Here is a 20,902-nt window from a genome sequence, read left to right as displayed (position 1 = left end):
AAAGGGGTTGGGCTATCTCTCTTTCACAGCCCCCCTGAGGTGAGAAAGGGAAGGCCCTGGAGGTGGGGGACAGGGGAAATGGTATAACAACTAAATGGGGAGTGTGAGGTTTTTTATCTGGTTTAGGAAAGGTCAGGGCTAGGACCTCTGCTCTGTCTACAGCGAGGACTGAACTAGGTGGAAGGGGATGAAACCAGAAGCAGAAGGGTCAAAGTTAGCTGTGAGGCAGGACTTTCCAAAAAGCATGGGTGGAAGACATTGGAATGAGTCACCAAGTGAGATTTCTCCTCTGCCACTGGAGTGAAAGAGAACCCCTGCCTCTTCAGGAGCACACCCTTCCCTGTGTGGGCAGGGAAGATGGACTCGCTGATGGGGAGGATCATGCAGGCTGAGTAGTTCTGAAGCAATTGGCAGAGAGTCACCCTCACCTCGCCGGGTAAGGGAACAGTAGGGAAATGGAGGCAGGACCAGGAGTAGGGGGTGAGTGTGTAGATAGTGGAGGCAGTGGCCCTTCTGCCCCAGTGAGTGGCAGGATGACCCCAGCAGATCAGTGTGCTTGTCCTCTATCCCCAAAGATCCGATATCCAGGCTTTGCCTCAAACTAACTTCCTACTCCCAAATATCCCCATGGACTTTGAATGGGGAAGATCCAGAGTCTAGCTCTGTGACTATTACCTTGAGTAAGTCACTCACCTTCCCTCTGCCTCAGTTCCTAAAAGGTAAGTGGAGAAATAGCTACTATATGTCAAAGACTCCAATATAGCACATGACACACAGTAGGATTCCACAGTGACTGCACACAGATTAATCATGTTCTATCATAATGATTGGTTTCCAGGTCCCCGCTTCCCATTAGACCAGCTGTGGACAAACTATGGCCCGCGGGCCGGATCGGCCCATTGTGCTGTTCTATCCGGCCCGCGGAGCCGAAAGAGCGGATGGTTCTCTTGCTCTCCCCTCCGCTCCTTTACTTTGAATTTATATTAGTTCACATATACACTCCATCCATGCTTTTGTTCCGGCCCTCCGGTCCAGTTTAAGAACCCATTGTGGCCCTCGAGTCAAAAAGTTTGCCCACCCCTGCATTAGACTGTGCTCCTTGAGGGTAGGACATTGTGCGTTTCGCTTCTGAACAGGGCGCACAGTAGGCACCTAATACCTGTTTATTGAATGGGTGCATTCAGAAATGAATGGATGTCAGTCTCCTTTCTTCCTGTCCTGGGTGTGGCAGGGAAAAGAAGTGTGGGTGGATGGCATAGTGGGGTAGGCTACCTGAAGTCACTCAGCCTGGCCTGTGGTCTGTGATTTTTGCATCCTACACCCAGAAAAGGTCAGAGCCTTAGAGACTGTCTGGTCAAATTCCTCCCTGCACAGACGAGGAAACTAAGGCTCAGAGAAGGGAAGGCACTTGCCCAAGGTCATACCACTTGTTAGTGGAAAAGCCAGGATTAACAATTAGAACTCTGGCCCTGGCTGGTTCCTCAGTAGTTAGAGCATCAGCCCATGGACCAAAGGGCTGCGGGTTCAATTCCTGGTCAAGGGTGGGTACTTGGGTTGCAGGTTCAATCCCCACCATGATTGGGGTACATGCGTGCAGGAGGCAACCAGTCAATGTGTCTCTCTCATAGATGTTTCTCTCTCTCCACTCCCTCCCTTTCACTCTCTCTGAAAAAAATCAATGGAAAGGATATCCTTGGGTGATGATTTTTTAAAAAATATATTTTATTAATTTTTTACAGAGAGGAAGAGAGAGGAGAGGGATAGAGAGCTAGAAACATCGATGAGAGAGAAACATCAATCAGCTGCCTCCTGCACACCTCCTACTGGGGATGTGCCCGCAACCAAGGTACGTGCCCTTGACCGGAATCGAACCCGGGACCTTTCAGTCCGCAGGCCGACATTCTATCCACTGAGCCAAACCGGTTTCAGCCTTGGGTGATGATTTTTTAAAAAAATTAGAACTCTGGTGTCCTGATCTCCAGCATAGGACAATGTACACACTTCTTTGCTTCTCTGGGGCTGTACTTCTCGGGAAGGAAGATGGTCTGTGTAGGCTGGTTCCAATGTCCTCTCTGCCCTCTGTTATCCTTTCTCACCTATAGCTCCAGTCCTTTCCCTTTTGCCCTATTCCATCCAGGTTCAGCTGGGTCTGGCTCCTGCCTTATCCTTTACCACCCAGCTGGGAATAAGAATCTTCCTAGGGTTCCAAGACTCACTTTCATAGATCTTCCAAGGATGGTGAGTGTGTGTGTGTGTGTGTGTGTGTGTGTGTGTGTGTGTGTGTGTGTGTGTGCGCGCGCGCGCGCCCGCGCCTAAGCATGGTTAGTAGGGCTAGGAGTGGGGAAGGGGTGCGGGGAGCCCCTGTTGCTTCTCCTCTTTGGGGGGTGGTTATTCGACAGGCTTGGGGAAGGCGGAGTTTGGGGGGCTGGGGGCGGGGCTCCTGCGCTGGGAGGAAGAGGGGGGCGCGCTGGCTTCAGCTCGGCTCAGACAAAAGGCGGCGGCGGGAGCGGGCGGGAGGCGGAGCGGCGCCGCGCGGGCCTCAAGGTGACACCCGCCCCCGGCCCCGGCCCCCCCAGCCCGGCCCCCCAGCCCGCCTGCCCACCCCTAGCCCCTAGACCCTTACCCCCAGTGCCCTTTACAGATCCCCTCCCCCCGTGCGGGGGGGTGGGGAGCAGCGAGGGCCCCGCCCCCTCCCACCTCCTCCCCAGGGCCCGCGCAGGATGCCCCGGGCCCCCGGCAGCCCCCCGGGAGGCCCTGAGCTCGACGCGCCCCCTCTACGACATGTCCCCCCCTGGCTCGGCCGCGGGAGAGAGCGCCGGAGGCGGCGGCGGCGGTGGCGGCCCAGGGGTCCCGGAGGAGCCCACGGCAGCGGCGGCGGCGGACGAGGGCCCCGCCCGAGAGGAGGTGAGAGCCGGAGGAGCCCCTTCCCCGGGCGCGGCCGCAGCCTAGCCCCCCATCCCCCGCCGCGCGGCCCCCGCCGGTTCCGCCGCAGCGCGGCCAGCGCCCCGCACCCCTAGCCGGCCGCGGCAGCCGCAGTCCCGCGTAGCTGTCCCCATCCGGCGGCGGGAGCTGTCCGTGGTGGCGGGGAAGGGGCCGCGCTAGGGGCGGGGCTCGGGGGTCCTGGGCAGGGGGCGGGGCCTAGGGGCGGAGCCTCGCGGACCCCGGGCAGATCCGGGTGGGGATAGTGGCCGGGATCCTATATCACAGAGGGGATGCTATCTTGAAGGCCAGGAAGGGCTATTTGTGGGGGCTACAGAGGCAGGAGAATACTAGGGGAAAACAGTGGTATCATCTGAGCTAAGAAGGTCAAATGTGTAGAGAGGCGACACCCACCTTCCCCCCAAACCTTCCCCCAGCCCATCACTAGGAGTGTGTATGTGTGTGTGTGTGTGTGTGTGGGGGGGTGCACCTTTCTCTGCCACTGTTCATGCAGTCCCCCGCCCAGAGGACCCTGCGACCAGGGATCCTTCACAGTGCTGGTACTAAGCATATCCCTACTTGGAGGCCTTACTCTTCAGTCCTCTGAACCTGGAGACAAAGAGACTAAGGAAAGTACCAGGAGCACCCCATCTCCCGTGCACACACATGCACACTGTACCAGGGCAGAAGCACAGGCAGAGGGGCCTGCAGGGAGGGTCCCTGTCAGGTGTGCTTTCACTGGGACAAGTGCACACCCAGGAGGGGGCACAGATGCACACCCCAAGGACAAGGCTCCCCGAAAGGTTCATGGACCCTAACCTGGTTTGTTTATGCTGTGTGCTATTTCCTAGCACACTGCACTTCCAGATCTTTCCTTCGATTTCACACCAAGTCCAGGGCCCACTGCCCCCGGACAGTAACAACTGTCCCCTTCTTTTCCATCCTTTCTCCCTTCCCCTGGCTAGCCTTCAGGTCACGCTCTGGGAATAAGTCAGGATCTCAGCAGGCGGGTGTGTGCGAGGTTCCTAAAGCTAGACAGCAGGGAGGAGGAGTGGGAAAGCCCCGCACCACCAGAAATCCAACTCAGTACCTATCTATGAAGTGGCTATTGGGTGCCAGCACCATGGTAGGCAGCCAGGATGCAAAGAGACGGGGCCCTGCCCTCAGGAATACCCAGTCTAGTGGCAGAGCCAGACATGTAAACAAGTCAGTCAGTTGACTGTCGGACAGAACTCACTAAGTGCTTTAACAATCAAACAGGCCCCCGGAGAGGACCAAAAATCATTCTCTCTTGACAAATGACTGAGCTGCAAATGTCTTCCTTCCCACCCCCAGCCCCGGTTTTACATCCCCTCACCCCCCTGCCCCCCATGCCTCCGCCCTTCTAGATATCTCCTCTGGGACTGCTTTTTGTGCAGGGACACCAGCCCCCTCCCTCCCATCTTAGAACAGGGGGAGGGTGTTAGGGTATAAGAGGGAGACTCACAGAGGGCCTGGGGTGCAGAGCATGGGGAAAGACACAGGGCCTGAGGTTTCCTGGGGCCTCCTCCAAAGGAGGTGTGAGGCTAATTGTCTGTGAGGGACATGGAGGTGGATGGGCCCTCCAGATCGTAGGACTGAAAGTCTGGAAGTGAGGGCCCCCCGTTAAGTGGGAAGGTGGTGTCAGTGAGGCATCTGGAAGGGGGCTGGGCTGGGGAGCTGCCTTCGCTGATGCCTGTCTGTCCTCCCCTGTCTTCCCCATCCACTTTCTCCTGTTCCACTGCCGCCTTTGCGTCTGTCCTTGGACTCTGTTTCTCTGGGTGCCATTCTATCCATCTGTGTTGCCACCTGGGCTTCCTCCCTCCATCTCTGATGCTGATCTCTTCCTGCTTCTTGGGGTCTCTTTGCACTTCCCTGTATTGGCATTCTGTTCCCTTTTCCTGTCCCCACCGCTCACTCTGGGTCACTTCTATGTTTATCTCTGTCCTTGGCTCCCCTCGCGGTCTTCCATGTTCTCTCCATATCCCTGCCGGTCTCTGCCTGTCATCTCTGATGCTGGCCTCTGCCCTGCCATCCCTGCATCCATCTCTGTTCTGGGTCCTGCCACTGTCCCACTTCCTTCTCATCTTGGTCCCTCTTCCTGTTCCTCTGAGTAGCAGCGTCCCATCCAGCCCTCTTTCACCAAGTCCCTCTGCCGTGAGTCCCACTGGAAGTGCCTGCTGCTCTCCCTGCTCATGTACGGCTGCCTGGGGGCCGTGGCCTGGTGCCACGTCACCACGGTGACCCGCCTCACCTTCAGCAGCGCCTATCAGGGCAACAGCCTCATGTACCATGACAGCCCCTGCTCCAACGGCTATGTCTACATCCCCCTGGCCTTCCTGCTCATGTTGTATGCTGTCTATCTGGTGGAGTGCTGGCACTGCCAAGCCCGCCATGAGCTGCAGCATCGTGTTGATGTAAGCAGTGTCCGGGAGCGTGTGGGCCGCATGCAGCAGGCCACACCCTGCATCTGGTGGAAGGCCATCAGCTACCACTATGTCCGCCGCACCCGCCAAGTCACTCGATACCGCAACGGAGACGCCTACACCACCACCCAGGTGAGGGGCTGGAGGGGAGCACTGGTCCGTTCCGATGGGAGGAAGGTGCACATCTGCTCCAACTGTGCCTGACTGTCCCCAGGGGGAGGAGCAGAGGCAGCAGTGAGCTCTGGTGGGCACTGCAACAGGAGGGCAGTAACAACAACCATAATAATAACAGCAAACACCAGCAGGCAGGCTGCTCTAAGTACTTTACAAACATCAAATTATTTAACCCTCATAATGACCCAATGAGGTAGTTAACTATTATCCCCATTTTACAGATGAGGAAACCGAGGCTTGGATAGGTTATGTAATTTGCCCCAAGTCAAACAGCTAGTATGTGAGGGAGCTGAGGCTTAATCCCAGGCAGTCTGGCTCCAGGGTCTATACTGTTTATTGCTTAATGGTGGAGACCACTTCATTTGCATAGTCTCACAGCATGCCCTCACCTGTTCAGTGAGGTGGTTGCTACCAAGTCCTCTTGCACAGGTAAGGAGACCTTAGCTCAGGGACTTGACTAAGGTCTGCAGCTTGTAAGTGGTAGTGCTAGACTCCAGCCCAGGGCCCTAGGTCCCAAATCCAAGGCTCCCAGAGGTGGGGGTCAGCTGGCAAAAAGGTGGAGGTAGGCATGGGAGGCCACATGGATAGTGGTAGAGGTAGGAATAATCCATCAGCACTTCCTGGGCCCTCCAGGAGTAGACATATTAAGAGCCCTGGAAGGCCCCTGTGGGGGATCAGTGGTTGAGCGTTGACCTATGAACTAGGAGGCCAGGAGGTCACCGTTCCATTCCCATCAAGGCACATGCCAGGTTGAGGGCTCAATCCCCAGTGTAGGGCGTGCAGGAGCAGCTGATCAATGATTCTCTCTCATCATTGATGTTTCTATCTCTACCTCTCCCTTCCTCTCTGAAATCAGTAAAAACATTTTTTTAAAGAGACTTGGAGGAAGAGGAGGATGAGATTTTCCCAGATGAGGGTGATCTCAGTCTCAGTACTGGGATGGGTAAGCAGAAGCAGCCTGGGGCCTTAAGAATCAGGAGGGGGGGGGGGGGGGCACGTGATTGCTAAGGTGTGAACAGGGAGGCCAGAGACAAAGGCCTTGGATAGGTAGCTCCTCTGGGGCCCATTTGGAAACACACTTGTAAAAGGGAGGACAGGCAGGCTGTGGTGAGGAGGGGACAGTGTGGGACGATGGAAACAGGCAAAAGGGCCAGGCAAGCTGGAGGCCAGGGCGTGACCACCAAAGGAAGCAGAATTTAATTAAAATTAGAACGCATACTGGTAGGGATGAGGTTGATTCCTGCCCTCATCTCTAACTCACAATTAAACTGAGGGCCTCAGTTTCTCTATAAAACACATGAGAAGATCATACCCGGCTCCAACCCGGATCAAAACCCGGATAGGCTTAGGGTCTGACCAGGCAACAAGAGCAGTGATGGGGCGGGCGAGGATGAGCAAACAAGTGACTCCCACCTCCTTCCCCTACGGCGCCCCAGGTCTATCACGAACGCGTCAACACGCATGTAGCGGAGGCTGAGTTCGACTATGCGCGCTGCGGTGTCCGCGACGTATCCAAGGCGCTCGTGGGGCTGGAGGGAGCGCCCGCCACGCGGCTGCGCTTCACCAAGTGCTTCAGCTTCGCCAGCGTGGAGGCCGAGAATGCCTATCTGTGCCAGCGCGCGCGCTTCTTCGCTGAGAATGAGGGCCTGGATGACTACATGGAGGCGCGCGAGGGCATGCACCTCAAGAATGTGGACTTCCGCGAGTTCATGGTGGCCTTCCCGGACCCGGCCCGGCCGCCGTGGTACGCCTGCTCCTCGGCCTTCTGGGCTGCGGCGCTGCTGACGCTGTCGTGGCCGCTGCGCGTGCTGGCGGAGTACCGCACGGCCTACGCGCACTACCACGTGGAGAAGCTCTTCGGCCTGGAGGGCCCGGGTTCCGCCAGCAGCGCGGGCGGCGGCCTGAGCCCCAGCGACGAGCTGCTGCCCCCGCTCACTCACCGCCTGCCGCGGGTCAACACGGTGGACAGCACGGAGCTGGAGTGGCACATCCGCTCCAACCAGCAGCTCGTGCCCAGCTACTCGGAGGCGGTGCTCATGGACTTGGCGGGGCTGGCGGCGCGCGGCGCCGGGGGCGCGGCCGGCGGCTATGCGCCCACCTGCCGCTACGGCGGGGTGGGCGGCCCGGGCGCGGCGGGCGTGGCCCCCTACCGGCGCAGCTGCGAGCACTGTCAGCGCGCCGTCAGCAGCTCGTCCATCTTCTCGCGCAGCGCCCTGAGCATCTGCGCCAGCCCGCGGGCCGGCCCGGGACCCGGCGGAGGGCCGGGCTGCGGGGGCAGCCGCTTCTCGCTCGGTCGCCTCTACGGCTCGCGGCGCAGCTGCCTGTGGCGCAGCCGGAGCGGGAGCGTCAACGAGGCGAGCTGCCCCACCGAGCAGACGCGGCTGTCCAGCCAGGCCAGCATGGGGGACGACGAGGACGACGAAGAGGAGGCCGGGCCGCCTCCGCCCTACCACGACGCCCTCTACTTTCCGGTTCTCATCGTGCACCGGCAGGAGGGGTGTCTGGGCCACAGCCACCGGCCGCTGCACCGTCACGGCTCCTGTGTGGAGACCTCACTGTGACCAACGGCTCTCGAAAAGCCCGCTGTCCTCCCTGCTGCCCCTGCCGGACTGTGTCCCTGCCTGTAGCAGGGGGTCTCGGTGATGACAGGCTGTGCTGAGCACGGAGGGGGGTGGAGGGAGGCAAGGGTGAGCGGGACAGACCCATGGGGTTGAGACCCCCGCCTTCCCTGTACATAACTAGAAAGATGGGTGGGAGGGGCCGGCGGTTCCTGGAGATTTCCACTGGGGCGGAGTCGGCTCTTTCCAGCCCCGCCCCCGAGTTCCTAAGGGGACCCCTTTCTCCCTAGAGGCACTCCAGATTCCCGCCCAGCCCTTCAACCATCTTCTGACTGTTAGGTGGCCACTGTGCTGTGGGACCCGCATTGGGCCTCGTCTCAAGTGAGAGGCATTTGCTGTGCAGCTGGGGAGATTCAGAGGCTGTGAGGAAGGGCAATTGGGGCTCTCCTTTCGCTGCCTGGCTCCCTAGGGCCACTCTACTGATGGGCCGTGGTTTGGTGAACAGCCCGGCTGGCTTCCAACCAGCTAATGAATTCAGTGGGTCTGAGGCCAGGCCAGGTGTCAGTCCCCATCTCAAAACCAATACTCCATTTCAAAACCAATACTCCATCTCAGAACCTTGGACATGTTGGTACCCTCCTCCTGGCGTGTGTCCAGAGACGGGGGTTCCCTTTCTGCCACTCCCACCACGGTTGTTTATTTCACTGGGCCCCTGGAGTTTGGGTCCCAGAGAGACTGCTTCCCACACTGATGTCACTCTCGTCCCTCCCCTCTTGCTCCCTGGCGCCAAGAGCTGTTGCCAGGGCCAGGGGCAGGACAGTGTACCTCCGTCCTTTCTGAGGCCTCTGGGCAGCAGCCTCCTCCCCTGGCTTCTGGGAGGGCACTCCCTGTAGAGAGGGTGAGATCCCACCCAAGCAGCGTTCCGTAAAGCTGAATGACACTGCCAGGGAAAAGGAAAACAAGGGGAATGACTGAGCCAGGAGACAGGGAGATGGAGCTGCGTGATGGGGGCGCTCTGGAAGCAGATGGGAGTCAGAGGAGAGGGCAGTGGAGGCGGAGTGAAAGGACCTCTCCAAGGGAGGGTGTCTTTGGGGGTGCCCACACATTGCCTCTACAGGGCTGAGGACATTGTCACAAGTCCCAGTTGGAGAAATACTCAATCCCATGGCAGGTCAGAGCCAGGGATTCTCTAAATCTTGCCCACCCCCTTCACCCTCCCCTCTCCTGTGAGCTGAAGAAGCCCTGCTGTGTCCCAGGTTCTTCAAAGGCACATCCTGCCATCATCACCATAGGGCCCTGGCCCCACATCTGGTTCCCCCAGAGTTCTGATGTCGCCTTCACTCCCCACACTCCCACCCTTATGTGCTTCAGTGTGCATGTCTGTGTACAATCCTCCCACTCCCAACTCTCCCAGCTAAAGTTTTCACAGCAGACTTAGAGCCTAGGGATTGAGCTCATATTTCAAACTGGAGAGGATAACCCTTGGGCCGCCTGACATTGCTCACCCCTGATGCTTCTCACTTCTCCGGAGCCATCGGAGCTTCTTCCTCCCCTTCTGCAGCCTCTCCCATCTCCCTCCAGCCAAGGCTGGGCCTTCAGCCTCCAAGGCATGGCCTCCACCTATGCAACATCTCTGGCTCCCCTGCCCTCCTTTTCTGGGGGGAACTTGGGAGGCACAGATTGTGGGGGCACCATAGTCTGTAGCCCATTGCGGTTGAGCTTTATTTTCCTGTGGAGATGACTGAATGGGAAGGGAGAGGAGGCCAAAGGGGAGGCTTGGGCAGGAGAGAACAGCTGCCATTATAATTCCCTGGGCAGCAGTGCCTACCTGCCTGCCAGCACTGAACCCGCCTGGACCCTGAGTCTGTGCTCCTCGGGGGCCTGGCGGTTGGAGCACCCCTTTTTCCTTTGAGTGGACATCTGTGAGGTACAGATGGTGAGCTGTGGCCTCAGGCCCCAGTTCTTGGCCAGCTGGCATGTCTTGCCCTTGTGTGGCGGCAGCCTGGCCACCTCCTGGCTCCAAGGAGGCAGGAACTCAGCTCCTCCTCCCTCAAGCTTGTTTCTGAGACTGAGTCAAAGCTGGGAGGAGGTAAAGGGGGGCCCTGTTATTACTTTTGCCTGTATTGACCATTTCTGCCCAGGTCTCACACAGACAGCCTCACCTCCCACACACGCACAGACTTAGAACCCAATTCTTTGGTCTATTTCCTTGGTAGCTTTATTGATTGCCAGGGAAAAGGAAAACCAGAAAATTAATTAATCTCTAAAATTAAACTTTACACTGAATGTTCTTGTTTCTCTAATTAGAACCTCTGCTAGCAGCTGTGGCTATGTATACACACACACACACACACACACACACACACACTCACACACTCACACTCACCCTCACACCTACGCATTTGCACTCTGGAACTGTCAGAGGGTGTCAGGCACAGACAGACTCTAGGTTGCCCGGACAGGCACACATGTGCAGTCACTCCCAAGCCCCCTTTGGTGCTCTGCTCAGCGCCTGCTTGCTGGAAGGAGTCCCCAGAGAGCAGGCACCCTGAGGCTGTGGTTGCAGCCCATGGCCCACCCTTTGAAAACAGATCTGGAGGTCCTGGAGTCCCTCAGCCTGAGGAGGATGGGAGATGGGGCTCAGCCTGAAGCCATCAGTCAGGTCCCCTCGTGGGCCCCTGGGTGGATGTGGTTTCTGTGGATGTGGCTCCAGGGTGGGCAGCCACAGAGTGAGGGGACTCTTGGAGGTCACCTGGAAGGCTCCATGTGTCCTGGGCACAAGGGCTTGTGAGGTGGGCTGAGCCTGGCTGGGAAGACAGGTCTCTGTCAATTGGGTGCATCACACTGTGGCCTTTCTGTCATGGATTTCCAAGCGCAAAGATTGTACAAATCAAACTGGTGGAAAATAAAGTTTCGGATGACTCACTGACTTCCCAGTGTGGCACTTCCCCCACCATCTCCCTCCCCAATGAGAAGCTCTCTGGGGAGGCCCAGTTGAGTCCCTCCTGTCACCTCTGTTTCCCCTTTCCAGGTTGTGGGGAAGGTTAGGGGATGTCATGGCCTGTGGACTGGGTTACTTAAGCAGAGTCTAGTAATAGGGAGGTGGGATCTGCAGGGGCGAGGATGGAAGAGCCAGGCCAAAGTTCTGTTGTAGCAGGATTTGGGACAGGGAGAAAGAGGGGAGAGAGAGAGAGAGAGAGAGAGAGAGAGGAGAGAGAGAGAGAGAGAGAGAGAGAGAGAGAGAAGGTTAAAAGGTCAAAGATCTGTTCAGTAAAGAGGAAGATGTGGGGATGAGGGTCAGGTTCATGGGTGGCCCCATGGGGAGTCTGGACAGGCACAGTCCCTCAGAGTTCTCTCTGCCTCTCCTTATGTCTGGAAGAAGTAATTTATTTCAGGAGTTCTAGTAATACCTTCTCCCTGGGTTGTGGTCTGGGTCCTATTTAATACTCCTTCTCCCCCTACCCTAGGTCCATCCCCCTCCTCACATCTTTGTGCACTCAACCCTTTTTTTAAAAAAAATATTTTTAAATTGATTTTAGAGAGGAAGGGAGAGGGAGAGAGAGATAGAAACATCAACAATGAAAGAGAATCATTGATCAGCTGCCTCCCGCACACCTCACACTGGGGATCAAACGCGCAACCTGGGCATGTGGCCTGACCAGGAATTGATGCTCAACCACTGAGCCATACCGGCTGGGCACTGTTCAGATTCTTGATGAAAATTTATTATTCTATATAGAATGGGGAGCTTACATCCTGGAAATCATAATCCTAATAGGAAACATTATGTATACATGCACTCAACCTTTGATTACACCCCCAGGATCTTCGTGGTCTCCCCCACTCCCTGTGGACCAGTGTGACACTCTGCAGCAGGCATCATGGGGCATGAACTGAGAGGTGGGGGTGGGGCAGTGACCCAGGTGTGGTTACTGCCCCAGCCCTGTCCCTTATCCTATCCCACAGGGTTCTCAGGGCCCTTGGCAGTGAGTGGTGCCGTGAAGTGGCTGGGATTCAAGCCCCGCTGGCGGGCTTCTTCGCGATTGGCACAGAGGGCCTGGCCAATGAGGTACTCGCTCTCCTGGGCTACATCGGACAGGCGCAGGTCAAACTCCAGGAGGGTCTTGTTGTCTGACATGCCTTCCAGGAGCTGCTTCCCGCCATCCTGGGAAAGGAGCACAGGGAAAGGGTCGTATTTTTACATCACCACCCAGGATCACACACACTCATATGCATCTTTATAGAGAGATGTGACTGGAACAGAAGTTTCACAGAACAGTACTTGGCATATTTGTGCAGCACGCTGACATTTTCTACTTCATTCTGTCCTCTGGGAGCTGCAGCAGCCATCCTGGGGCCCAGAGAGGCCATGACATGTGGCTGGGATGGCAGAGCAGGGGCTGGCACCAAGCCAAGGACTTTCCAGCCCCAGGACCCCCAACCCCTGGGGCTTCTGATAATGGGACGTAATGAATGTTCCTCTTGTTTAAGCCAATTGCTGCCTACGGTCTCTGTTACTTGCAGCCGAGAGCACCCCTCTGGAGACAGTGAGTGTGAGCAAGACTGTTCCTTGGGGGGTTTGGTAGAAGATGCAGGGCCCTAAGTGGAGTACACAGAGGGCCCTCTTCACTACTCCTCATTGCTCCTGGCACTCCACTGACAGAGCTACCCCCTCCCCCATCTGGGGTGGGTGGGCTGGGCCCAATGTGAAAGAATTTCATATTGGGAGGCAGAATGCTGCTGTTCTATGGTTGTGACCCAATAGTGTGTTTGTTGCAAAGTCAATGTAATACAGAAGCATTTATAAAAAAAAAAAATGAGGTAGACGATAAAGGAAAACATCAGCAGATATAGCAATCAGTAACAGTACATTTCAATTATATTATATTCTTGTATATGTTCACCAGCTGTTCATATAAATTGCATTTCTTACTCTGAGACTTGATTAAGGAAATTAGAGAGACATTTGTCTATTGGAAAGAACCCCAGCTTTTGATCAGTCCTGGGTTTAATCACAGCTTTGCTACCTCCTACTGATTGGTTGCTCTCAGGCAACTCACTAACGTCTCTGAGACTCAATTTTCCATCTGTAAAGTGAGGTTAAGAATAGACATTTTACCGGGTAACAGTGAAGACAAAAGGAAAACAATGGATATTGGATACCAAGCATAGTCCATAACCCTGAGTAACAGATAGCAATCACTAAAGACCTAGCCAGTGCCTGCAATGGTTAATCTACAGTATAACTAATTTAATCCTCCCAGTATGCCTTGAGGTAGATACTGTTATTATCCCCATTTTACAGATGAGAAAATGGAGGCTAAATGGAAGGGCTGGAATTTGAACTAGGTAAGGCTGTGATCTTTTTTTTTTTTTTAAATATATTTTATTGATATTTCACAGAGAGGAAGGGAGAGGGATAGAGAGCTAGAAACATCGATGAGAGAGAAACATTGATCAGCTGCCTCCTGCACACCTCCCACTGGGGATGTGCCCGCAACCAAGGTACATGCCCTTGACCGGAATCGAACCCGGGACCCTTCAGTCTGCAGGCTGACGCTCTATCCACTGAGCCAAACCGGTTTCGGCAAGGCTGTGATCTTAACAATCACTTCATGTAAGTACCCCATGACAGTTGGATTCTACCCCCACCCCCAAGGCCCATGGCCTCTCCTTGGCCCTGCCTCCCCCAGGGGCTGTGGCTCACCAGTCCTATGTGGTTGCAGGACAGGTTGATTTTGGTGAGTGTGGTGTTGACAGAGAGCACCTGGGAGAGGAGTGTGGCCGTAGGCTCAGACAGCTCGTTACCACCAAGGTGCAGCGTGGTGAGGCACTTATTGGTCTGCAAGGCGTGGGCAAGTGCCTGGCCGCCCTCATCCTCAATGCAGTTAAGGCGCAGGTTGAGGGAGAGGAGGTTGGTGTTGTGCGCCAGGGCGTGAGCCAGCGACTGGGCACCAGGCGCACGCACCTGGTTGTTGGCCAGGTTGAGCACACGCAGGCGGCTGTGGCTCAGCAGCTTGGCAGCCGCACGTGCACCACGGTCCCCGATGCAGTTGTGTGACAGGTCCAGCTTCTCAAGGGCCGGGTGGTCCAGGAGGCTGCGAATTAGGATGCGTGCCTTGTTGTCATCCACCTTGCTTCGGGTCAGCCTAAAGATCTGTGGGCAGAAAAAAAAAAAAAAAAAAGATCTGTGGGCAGGTAAAGGGTCCATAGCACCTGGTAGCCAGGGATAATCTGCCCGCCTACCTTCTGCAGGTAGAAGAGGGAGCCACAGGGAGGCCTGAGGTTCTGCTCACCTTGTGTTGGCTACCTGGCTGGCCTACCTAACATGGCAGAGTGGTGCAGAATTGCTGGCAGGTAGTAGGGGGAAAAGGCTACCATTTCTTGAGAAATTACTATGTGCTGGGCATGCTGCTAGAACATGTCATAACCATTATCTCTCACCCTCAGCATCCCAGTGAGGTAGAATGAGTTCTCTCCACTTTACAGGCAGAAAATGAAGGCATAGCGTGGACATATCATTTGCCCAGTTACACTGTGATTGAGCTGTGGAGGCAGGTTTTGAATCCAGGCCTGTTTGACCCAGCAGCCCCTTGCTGGACCCTACTCAGCTGGCTAAGATCAACCATAGCAAGGAGAGGAACTCAGGGTAAGAACCAGGAGAAAGTGGGAAGGGTGAGAACCAGGAAATGGAGGGGATGAAGTAAAAAGATAAAAGAAAGGGTGTAGGATTAGCATTATGAATATGGGAGAGGGGAGCCCCCATCCCTTTCCTTCTCACTGACTTGTTCCACTCCTCCCTCTTACTTGAGACCTCAGAATGGCTGGCCTGTTCACTCCCTCCCTATCCATTAGTCCTCTCCTTTCTTTACACCCCTCTTAGCCAGCTTAGAGTCTTTTGTTTCTCATCTTTTCATTGCATCTACCTTGCAAAGCTCCAAGCGTGGGTCCAACCCACTCTCTTATTTTCTGCATGTCTGTGCCCAGGCAACTGACATGATGAAAAATGTCCTGTGACAGAACTGGTTGGTTTCGCTGGAACCACCAATAGCCCTCAATGCTGTGTGCTCACTCAACTCTGTTTCTCTGGCCAACATATTCTCTCATAACCTACAACACTTTCAACCTTCTCCAGCCTCCTCAAACTTCAGGGGTCACCCTAAAGCAGCCGTGGGCAAACTACGGCCCGCGGGCCGGATCTGGCTGTTCTATCCGGTTCTCTTGCTCTCCCCTCCGCTCCTTTACTTTGAATTTATATTAGTTCACACAAACACTCCATCCATGCTTTTGTTCCGGCCCTCCGGTCCAGTTTAAGAACCCATTGTGGCCCTCGAGTCAAAAAGTTTGCCCACCCCTGCAAGCCTCCTCTCAGCAGTTAAATGACCTCCTGCCTCTCCAGCCATTGAATGGGAACCCCTCATCTTTCAATACTGAACACAACATCCCACCACCCCTGCTCTTCCCTCTGGCCAGAGCCAACCGCCCCACCTCAGTCCTGGATCCCACCCTCCTGCCTTCTCAGGAACCTTCCAATGGTCAATGAACCTGTACCCTCTGTCCTGGACTCAACCCATTTCTTGCAATTGGATGGAAATTTTCATTGGTTTTAAACACATGCAAGTTTCTTCTTAAGAAAACTCACCTCCCTCATCTATTTCTACTCTACCTTCCTTCCCTTTCATAGCCAAGTTCTTGAAAAAGTTGATCACAGACATCCAGTTTCCTCACTTCCCACTCTTTCCGTAAACCACTCCAGCACTCCGATCTGGCCTCTGCTCCCGGGACTCCACTGACGGAGCTAACCCCTCCTCGCAAGTAACCTCCACATTTGCTAAGTCCAGTCCTCATTCCACCCCATTGCTGGTCACTTTCTCTTCTTCCTTTGTTTAAAAAAAATATTTTTTATTGATTTCAGAGAGGAAGGGAGAGGGAGAGAGAGATAGAAACATCAATGATGAAAGAGAATCATTGATTGGCTGCCTCCTACACGCCCCCTACTGGGGATTGAACCTGCAACCAGGGCATGTGCCCTTGACAGGAATCAAACCTGGAACTGTCAGTCCGCAGGCCGATGCTCTATCCACTGAGCCAGACCAGCCAGGCTCATCCTCTCGTCTTGAAAGGCATTCCTCCCTTGGCTTGGTGACACAATGTGGTGTCCCCTTTTCTTCCTTCTCTGAGTTCCTGGCAGGCTCTCCCTCTTCCAACCAGAATATTTGGGACATATTTATACTAAAAAAGCATTCAATATGTATCTGGAATTCAAATTTAACTGGACGCCCTTTTTTGTAGTGTTTTTTTTCCCCCTAAATCTGGCAAATATCCTAGTTGCAGTTTTACATTCACATGATTTCTGATTAGTATCTTTCACCGCACTAGACAGTTAACTCTAGAGGGCTCAAATGGTATGATTTTGCTAGATGCGGAATCTTCAGCACCTAGGACAGGGCCCGGAGCGCAGATGTTTGTCGAAGGAATAAATAGCTGGTGAATTGGGAGGACAGTGCCTCGCTCATCTCTGCATCCCCAAAACCCAGCTGGGTGCAGGGTGCATAAAAGGACACTCGATCTGTGAATAAGAAAAGGATCAGAGGAAGATGAGGATAGCTGAGGCACAGAAGGTGAGAGGGGGTCAGAGAGATGCTGAGAATGGACATGGGGGAAGGCCGAGGGGCAGATGGTACCTTAAGGGTGTGGCATGCCTTAATGGTCGCCGCCAGGGAGTGGCAGTCGCGGTAAGTGAAGAGAAAGAGGTTCCACTCGAAGTTCATGCCACAGTCCTTGATGCCGTACACCAGGTCCAGCTCCTCCAGCTGGCTCAGGCCCGCCACTAGCTCACCCAGCTGGTAGTGGTCCATGGAGGGCTCCTCCATCTCTCCCTCGCTGCCCGAGTCCGACTGGTCCCCGCTGCGCGGCGGGGGCGGGAGCTGCACGGGCGGGAGGAACTGGTCCACGCGGATCCTGCGCACGTAGTTCCTGCAGAGCGGCAGCAGGTCCAGGATCACCGCCGGGTCCGTGGTGTCCGGGATGAAGTGCTTGATCAGGTTCTCCAGGTGCCGCTCGAAGAACAAGCATTTCCAGCTGCCGCCGTGGCAGTCCAGGTGGCACACGGGCCAGCGCTGCTCGCAGCAGCGGTGCCAATAGTTCTCGTCGTCGATCAGGTTGGCGGTCACGGCCAGCGGCAGGTCCGGGGGCAGCTGGCGCAGGACCTTCTGCTGGTGCTCCGGGAGCAGCTGCTTCAGGATCGGGTTGTCTTTGGGAACCGAGGGAGGGAAGCAGGAGTCACCGTGTTGGGGACACCACCCGTGGGGCCCTGGGCTAGGCCTGCCTGGGGGCACTGGGGCAAGGGAAACCCTCCCCTGCCTGCCTTCAGGGAGCCAGTGGGGGCGGGGGAGGAAAGGCAGACTCTACTTTTAGGGAGGCTTCAATCTGAGGGGAAGACGCAGCCCCTGGCTTTGGGGGCCTGCCTTCCCTGAAAGTTGACATCGTAGCATCTGGCCTCAGGGAGCTCCCAGTCTGAGGAAGGATCTCAGGTCCAGCCCTCAGTCATCACTTAGACTGATGGAGGAGACAATCCCTGACTTCAGAGGCTCCCAATTCGATTTGATTCATTAATTAAAAAACTTAAAAAAATTTTTTTTAAGGATTAAAAATGGTGGCCGATTTGTAATATTGGAAGTAGAGCAGTGAACTCACTTTGTGACCCCGACATTTCAGAGCAGAAAGTTCACCACCTCCCTCTCTCTTCTGCATCCAGCAAAACAAAACAGGGGGAGATGTGGGGAGGCATGGGACAGGAGTTGGCTGAAGACAAGCCCCTGCCTTGGCTTTTCCAAACAAGTCTGAGCCCCCAGGGGTTTACTGGAGTCTTTATGCTCAGTCTTCAGACGTCCCTGCTTAAAGGACACTGCAGACACATGTGTCTTCTCCAGGATCTCACCCGACTGATAGTGTCTAATAGTTAATTTTAGTTCAAGCTGTTGTTACAATAAAAGCCTAAAGAGGCAGGCAAACGGGGACGTTTGGTTTCTCAAGCCAAGCAGTCCCTTAGCCCCCTCTTTCACAATAAATTTTTGAGCATCTACTATGTGCCACACAATTCTAACTGCTGAGGGTTCAAGAGTGAATGAAACAGAGGAAGCCGCTTCTTCTTGTGAAGGGAGGCAGACAATAAACAAGTCAAAGGAATATATTGTAGGTCAGGTAGTGTTAGATGCTGTAGAAAAAAAGATGGTCCTGTCCTCAGCGAGCTCCCGATCCAACTTGTCTTTGAAAAGGATGAGCATTTACAGTGCATAGAGTGCAGAAAAAAACCAAGAACCTATACACGCCACGGAAGACTCCAAGAGTGTAAATAAAGGTCAACTAGGGAGGGCTTTCTGGAGGAGGAGGTCGCTAAGGTTTGGGCTGGTGAGGAGAGGGCATAGGCATGGAGGGCATGTTGTGGGTAGGAGTCTAGTGGGGCTTGGAAGTGGGGACAGCAGGAGACACTGTCCTGGCTGCAGGGGTCAAAGGGAAGTGCTGAGTGGCGATGAGGACTCTGTGTGGGAGGGGAGGGGCTGCCCAGGACCCAGCCTCTGAGGCCTCTCCTCCAGGCTGTCCCCATCCACCCTGCTCCTGGCTTCTCCCTCCTGCTCCTGGCAGGAACAGACTCACTCCGAAAGTTCTTGACAATGTGTCGAATGCAGAGATCTGTGAGCAGGGGGACGATGGCCAGTGACCACTCAGCATCCTCAGCAATGATCCTGCGCATCAAATGTATATTGGCTCCATAATTCGGACCCCTGGACTTCGAGGGGGTTAGAAAGCTCTTTATGAACTTCGAGCCTGAGCTCAAGGGTTGGCCTGCAGTGTGAGCCGAGGTTGACGCTGTAGTTAGGATTTCCTGCATGCTGACGACTGGCAACCCAGGGGCAGGTGACCCCGTGGGGATGGCCTTGTGACAGGAAGTTTCTCAGACTGGCAGGTCTTTGATGCTGGTGGGAACCTGGAGCCAGAGGAGGGGGTAGAGGTGTTACTTTGGCGGGTCTTGGTGGGCATTTATTGAGAGAGAGAACACAGAGTGGTTCTTAAGGGTCAGTCTCTGGAGGAGAGCAGATCCAGGTGCAAACCCCATTGACTAGCTGTGTGCCTTTGGGCAAGTTACTAAACCTCTCTGAGTGTCAGATGCCTCCTCTGTGAAATGAGGATAACAGTTACCAGTAAGATGATTGGGAGGAGGGAATGTATCCAAAGAGGCATAGTGTACGTCGACACATGAAACTGTAGCAAGGAACAGCCCCATATTTTAGATAATGATAACTATATGGCCATTACAAGCAGTTGCTGTATGCTGGACACTCTTCTTAGTGTGCATATTAACTCATATAATCCTTGCAAAGGCCTTTTTGAGGTAAGCACTTGTATTATTCCCACTTTTCTGATGTGAAACTAAAACACAGGGAGGTTACCTGACTTGCCCAATGTCACACGCTTAAAAATAACAAGAATGTGCCCTGGCTGGTTGAGAGCATCACCCCATGCACCAAAAGGTCATTGGTCAGATGGATGTTTCTCTCTCGCATTGATGTTTCTTTTTCTCCTTTTCCCTTCCTCTCTCTAAAACCAATAAAAACATATTTAAAAACAAACAAACAAGAAAGGACCTAAACTCAGTCTATCAAGTTCACATTCTTACCCCTACATGTACTGCCTCTCTGAGGGTGAGTGATGGGCATGTGTATTGCCAAAAGACCGAGGTATAATAAAGAACCATTTAGTTCAAAACAGCTCCCTGCAGTAAGTATTTACAGAACAGCAACTTCCTGGCCCGGAGGATGGGTTGAGACTAGCACTGGCCAATAAATGTAAAGCAAGCCACATATACTACTTTAAATAATTTAGTCGCCACATTAAAAAGGCAGAGAGAAACAGGTGAAATTAATTTTATATTTATCCCAATATGTCCAAAATATTATCGTTTAAATATGTCATCTATCTAAAAATTATTGAGATATCTTATATTTATCTTTCATATCTGAGTTTCTGTTTCCTTCTAAATCGGAAGTAGCTGGTGGCTGTTTTAGACAGTGACGCTCAGAGAGTAAGGAGAGGGGGCTGCCCCACTGGACCCACTCTCTGTCCAGGGTGCCAGCACCTTCTTTTCCTCCTCTCTTCTGATGGATTGAACTCTGGGCCCTCTTCCTTCAATCCCCACCCCAGTCTTCCTTCTAGTTCTCCAGCCTCCCAGCATTCCAGATGGCAGCAGGAAGTCGTGGGAGGTGAAAAGGCAGCTAAATCTGGGGCTGAAGACAGAAGACAGGATGTATCTGGGGCTGGGGAACCCTCCCCGCATTTGTGCACTCCTGCCCCTGCCCTGAGACTGTAGACCGAAAAGGGGCTGCCCAGCACACAGCAGCTCCTCCAGGCGGCTTCCCCTCAGCTTTGCTCCCTGACCTGGGCCCTGAATGGTGATGGGTGCGAAGGAACACTCTGAACCAGCAAAGGTTTCCTTGGCAGTTGGAGGAGACCAGATGGCGCTCCCCAGCCCGCCAGGCATCTAGAGGAGGAAGAGCCTGGCTGTGTGTGTACGTGAGTGAGACAGAGGAAAAGAGAAGGAGAAAGAAGGGGGGCTGTAGGGGAGATATCTATGCATTGGTGACACCCTTATGCAAATCAAATGCAAAGTCACAGATTGGGTCCAGAACTGTGGAGTAACCAGCTGGTGCTTTCTGAGTCATGGCCCCTCAGAGGGTGTGGCCAGGAGGGGTGCTGCTTGGAAGCATCACATGACTTTGCATTTCTGGCTTTGCCGGTGACTGGCTGTGT

General features: G+C 54.5%; 2 protein-coding genes across 2 annotated transcripts; one reads left to right on the top strand and one right to left on the bottom strand.

Moving 5' to 3' along the window:
- Positions 1-2,367: 2,367 nt before the first annotated feature.
- TMEM151B (transmembrane protein 151B) lies at positions 2,368-11,018 on the top strand. The gene is made up of 3 exons (XM_080664990.1): positions 2,368-2,904; positions 5,055-5,495; positions 6,974-11,018. Exons 1-3 carry the CDS (start codon positions 2,782-2,784, stop codon positions 8,096-8,098), a joined length of 1,689 nt encoding a protein of 562 aa, XP_080521116.1. The 5' UTR covers positions 2,368-2,781; the 3' UTR covers positions 8,099-11,018.
- A 120-nt stretch (positions 11,019-11,138) lies between these two features.
- Positions 11,139-18,849, bottom strand: DRC5 (dynein regulatory complex subunit 5). The gene is made up of 4 exons (XM_080664991.1): positions 18,752-18,849; positions 16,780-17,348; positions 13,803-14,252; positions 11,139-12,260 (listed from the first exon to the last, which is right to left on the bottom strand). The coding sequence occupies exons 1-4, from the start codon at positions 18,846-18,848 to the stop codon at positions 12,051-12,053; spliced, it is 1,326 nt and encodes a 441-aa protein (XP_080521117.1). The 5' UTR covers position 18,849; the 3' UTR covers positions 11,139-12,050.
- Between the last annotated feature and the right edge of the window lie 2,053 nt (positions 18,850-20,902).

This window comes from Plecotus auritus, assembly GCF_963455305.1.
Source record: "Plecotus auritus genome assembly, chromosome: 4".
NCBI lineage: Eukaryota > Metazoa > Chordata > Mammalia > Chiroptera > Vespertilionidae > Plecotus > Plecotus auritus.
Note: the sequence above shows the minus strand (reverse complement) of the source record. Positions and strands in the feature narration are given on the sequence as shown.